Source organism: Rhagoletis zephyria, unplaced genomic scaffold (assembly GCF_001687245.7).
Source record: "Rhagoletis zephyria isolate East Lansing unplaced genomic scaffold, Rhagoletis_zephyria_1.1 Rzeph_scaffold_00965, whole genome shotgun sequence".
Taxonomy (NCBI): domain Eukaryota; kingdom Metazoa; phylum Arthropoda; class Insecta; order Diptera; family Tephritidae; genus Rhagoletis; species Rhagoletis zephyria.
Window position 1 is genome coordinate 46,684 of NW_016158049.1, and position 3,855 is coordinate 50,538.

The window sequence follows — 3,855 nt, forward strand, 5'->3', positions numbered from 1 at the left end:
ATGCCCGTTCCATTATTTCTTGAGGAAAGAGTGAGGCAACAGGCTGTGAAGTATCAAAAATGTCAAAATTCCTTGGACACACACACGAAATAATGGCAATTTTTTCTTGACCGTTTTCTTGAGAGCTGCATACAGGGCTTTAGTATCCAGCTCTTAAGAAAATGCACAAGAAAATGTTCGTGTTCTTTCTTCTGCTTGAAATAGTAGTAGGCCAGTAATTTTGACGTTTGATAATGCACCGTGAATAGTAAACAATGGCAGAAGAAGAGCGGTAAAAAGTAAACAATCTTTTGCCTATGACCAGTTTGTAAGTTTATAACAATATTTTTCCTTAAATTTATTAAAGTACATTTTAATTTATTTTGATTCAATTTCAGGAGATAGTTTTCACTGATATCGGAACATCACTATATCTACCGAAGAAATCTATTTGTCGGACAGTCGACTTTTAAAAGCATTAAAATTGTACCATTTTTTATATCGAAATATTTTCGACATCCTTATTTTCAAATTGTTCTGTCTTACCAATATATAATCACACATTCTACAAAACTATTTTTTACCGACTAAGACTTGAATTATCAATACGGCAGTGGTGAAAAGTTCAGATGGATTTATCAAATATATGCCGTGCCTGTTTGTCGCCGGAAGATCGGGTGCATCTGCTAGATTGGTATCAGCCTGTTGACTCTTTGGATATATCATACAAAGAGTGTTTTTGTAAATGTACACAAATTAATTTAAGTTTGAAAGATGATCCAAATGAACTCGATGATGCCCGGATGCAATATCTATGCCTTGATTGTGCCCAAAAACTTAAAGACGTTTATGATTTTATTGAAAAGGCGAGAAGGGCTGATAATGAATTACGTTGCACACAAACGGAAAAAGTGAAGATAGAAAGTATAGCCAACACTTTTGAATGGGTTCCAGTACATGAAGAGCTAATGGAAGTAACTAAGATGCCAGATACTGTAGATATGGTATATCAAATACGATTTAGATATAATTAAACAATAATTATTTTCTATTTGTTTACAAGGATCACGTAGAGTATATAAAAGTATCACCAGAATGGAATGAACATTTTATGGATGATGATGAAACATCTGCATCAAATGATATCGAACACGAAATAAATATTGATAAAAAACTTAGTACTGACACTACAACAACAAAGTTTCTAGTTGAATCGGATAATAAAGCTGAAATTAGTCGAGAACGCAGAACGTATACTTAAACGCAGTCTGTATACGCAGAATTTTGTCGATTACTGGAGCCCTCAGTGTTGCTTACTACAGTGTCGCCACTCTTCAATGCCTTTTCATAAACTTACCCTTTCAACCACAATTTTTCGTGCTATAATAGATTGTAACTAAATATAAACTACTTAGTTTTCAACAAAAACCTTATTTAATAGTAAATTTCAAATATTTTAAACATATTTCGAATAGGAACTTATAACTTTTTTACCATCTGCAAAACTGACGAAGTGGCAACCATCTAAAGAAGGAGAAATCAGCTGACACGGAAAAACTAAATTCCGCAGATTTCTGCGCTACGGGCTACAACTACAGAAAAATTCTGCGGTGTTGAGTTTTCATTTACATGGCGCTTTGGTAAGACAGATCGTGTCAGCTGACTCGGGTTTACGTACCGGTAGGTTTACGTTCTTGACTAATTTCAGCTTAAGGATATGCAGAGCGGCAATAACTTAAATGAAGCTGAAAAAAAGTAAACAACTCAACCCAAAAATTGATTTCGCAAGGCCTTCGATAAATGCGTCTCGAAATTGCAATTGGTTGCTAACGGGCTAACGGGCGGATTTTTTATTGCGTCGCTAAACTATCATATAGCAGCAAAAAGTGTATTCTGTTATAATTCTACCGAATTTTTTCTTTTATATGATACCTTTATTTTTATCCTACATTGTCCTAAATTAATTAAATAATTTTTTCGAAATAGTCATATTTTTTAAATTTCGAAGTCCTTTTAAAAAATACCCTGACGTCAGAGAGATAAACTAAGTACGCACTATATTACTATAATTTATCCATAGTTTTGCGAATATATTAATATTTTGCGTGTAAAATAAACCCAAAAGGCAATGAGTTGGGATTCGCTGAAGCAGATGAAATTGAGGCACTTCTAATCGACTATGAAAAGCCTTATACGAGTTCGGACATAATACCAAATGTAGCCATTATCTCCTCCGAAATAGAAAACGTCGAAGATGATACTCCAACGGTTTCAACAAGGGCTCGGTCTACAAATTCAAAAGCCACTGCAACAATGCGGCCATTTGGAATCCATTGAGGGGTATCTTTAAAGTAAGGATGCAATTTCAATATCGATGTTTCCAAACATCGATATATCGTTCATAAACATCCATAGTTTAACATCGATGTTCAGACCCCAAAAAGAACGATACATCGTTCACTGATGAAACTTACTGGTTGTCTGTATGAGGCGATTTTACCAGGCAACTTTTAGTTGAAAGCACCAATCGCCTTGTGTTAACGGCTTTCCAGCTAATCCCGTTAAATGAAGTTGGTCAGCACCCAATTTTTATTTAAACTAATCGCCTGTGAAATCATGTAAACACCCCGTTATGCATCTGCCAATGTATGTACATTGCTTGGAGGTTTGCACCGGCCTTTACATTTCTCCAAACCACAGATTGGTGGCCGTAGTTGGTTTAAGCCACCGCTATCTGTATGCCATTTGCATCATTGATTGATTCTACTCTACAAAAATTATGCATGTTTTTCACAGGCAAAGGTAAGTGGCTATGCATTTTCACTATTTATCTTTAGCAATTCATATCTATCCTGGTATGTTTCGGTTAATAGAAATCAATCATCTGACGAATCTGAGATGGAAAATAGCATGGGACGCGACATTTGGAAACCACAAACATGTGTTCACCGTTTCCGTGCTTATACAAAATCGCTATGCTCTACTTGCCAATACGGTTGTTTTTAGAGGCTGAGGCAACAATACTCCAGCAGATAAAATATATATAAATAATTGTTTTTGTGTTCTGGTTATTATTATGCTAAAAATTAGACTTAACAATAATTTGTTGAAAACATCAGTGCATCCTTCATAAACATCGATATGTTCGACATAGAGGTCTTAAGTGAAAAGCAAATTTTATTTAATTTGTTATTTCATATTTTTATTTTAGAAACTTTACTCGGCTGGTATTCCAAATTAAGCAGTCATGACCAGAGCTAAGATGTCTGGCACCTACACATCTTATATGCACGCATCTTATGATTATAGATCTATGTATAAAAAAGAGTACAAATTTAGCAATTATTGCATTTAAAGAAACCTTTGCTACAAGAAAGAAACTCGTCTACAAACCCAATGACTCCAGGAAAACCAGTTCGTTCATAAAAATCTCTTTTGCACTTCATTGCTTCATCTTCCGACATTTGAAACTTAACCCAAGTTTTGGAAATTTTATCTTACATGCGATCCAAAACTTCGGATAGAATTTTTTAACCGAGAGTTGAGCCAGCGGCAAATTAGGGCCGTTTGTTCAATGTCCGGTTAACACAAACCGGGGGTAAAAGCTCGTGTTTTTTTTTAGTTCTAAATTCAATGGCAGGGGAAACTATTCCCAAACGTTATTCCTCCAAGTATGTTATGTTTCGTTACTACATTTATTTAAAATTATTTTATGTATATAATTTTATTATGTCGCATTTCATTTAATTGGATGAATTGCCGTTTCCAAATATATTCAGCCCATGATTCAATAATACATAATAATAATGATTCAATAATACAAGGTTCGATAAACTGACAGTTGTCTCTCTCGCACCGCTCCCTTAGCTGTGGCAC

General features: G+C 34.8%; 1 protein-coding gene across 1 annotated transcript; it reads left to right on the forward strand.

The window, feature by feature from the left end:
- Nucleotides 1-508: 508 nt before the first annotated feature.
- LOC108362234 (uncharacterized) lies at nt 509-2,985 on the forward strand. Its single transcript, XM_017615136.1, has 5 exons — nt 509-983; nt 1,043-1,214; nt 2,105-2,297; nt 2,776-2,781; nt 2,853-2,985. Exons 1-5 carry the CDS (start codon nt 609-611, stop codon nt 2,983-2,985), a joined length of 879 nt encoding a protein of 292 aa, XP_017470625.1. The 5' UTR covers nt 509-608.
- The last annotated feature ends 870 nt before the right edge of the window (nt 2,986-3,855 follow it).

What these genes read in the sequence shown, in the direction of transcription:
- LOC108362234 (XM_017615136.1), top strand. Translation starts at nt 609, where the DNA reads ATGGATTTATCAAATATATGCCGTGCCTGTTTGTCGCCGGAAGATCGG. An exon ending in TGCCAGATACTGTAGATATG is followed by an intron (nt 984 to 1,042) that starts GTATATCAAATA and finishes TTTGTTTACAAG; the next exon opens with GATCACGTAGAGTATATAAA. An exon ending in GGATAATAAAGCTGAAATTA is followed by an intron (nt 1,215 to 2,104) that starts GTCGAGAACGCA and finishes TAAACCCAAAAG; the next exon opens with GCAATGAGTTGGGATTCGCT.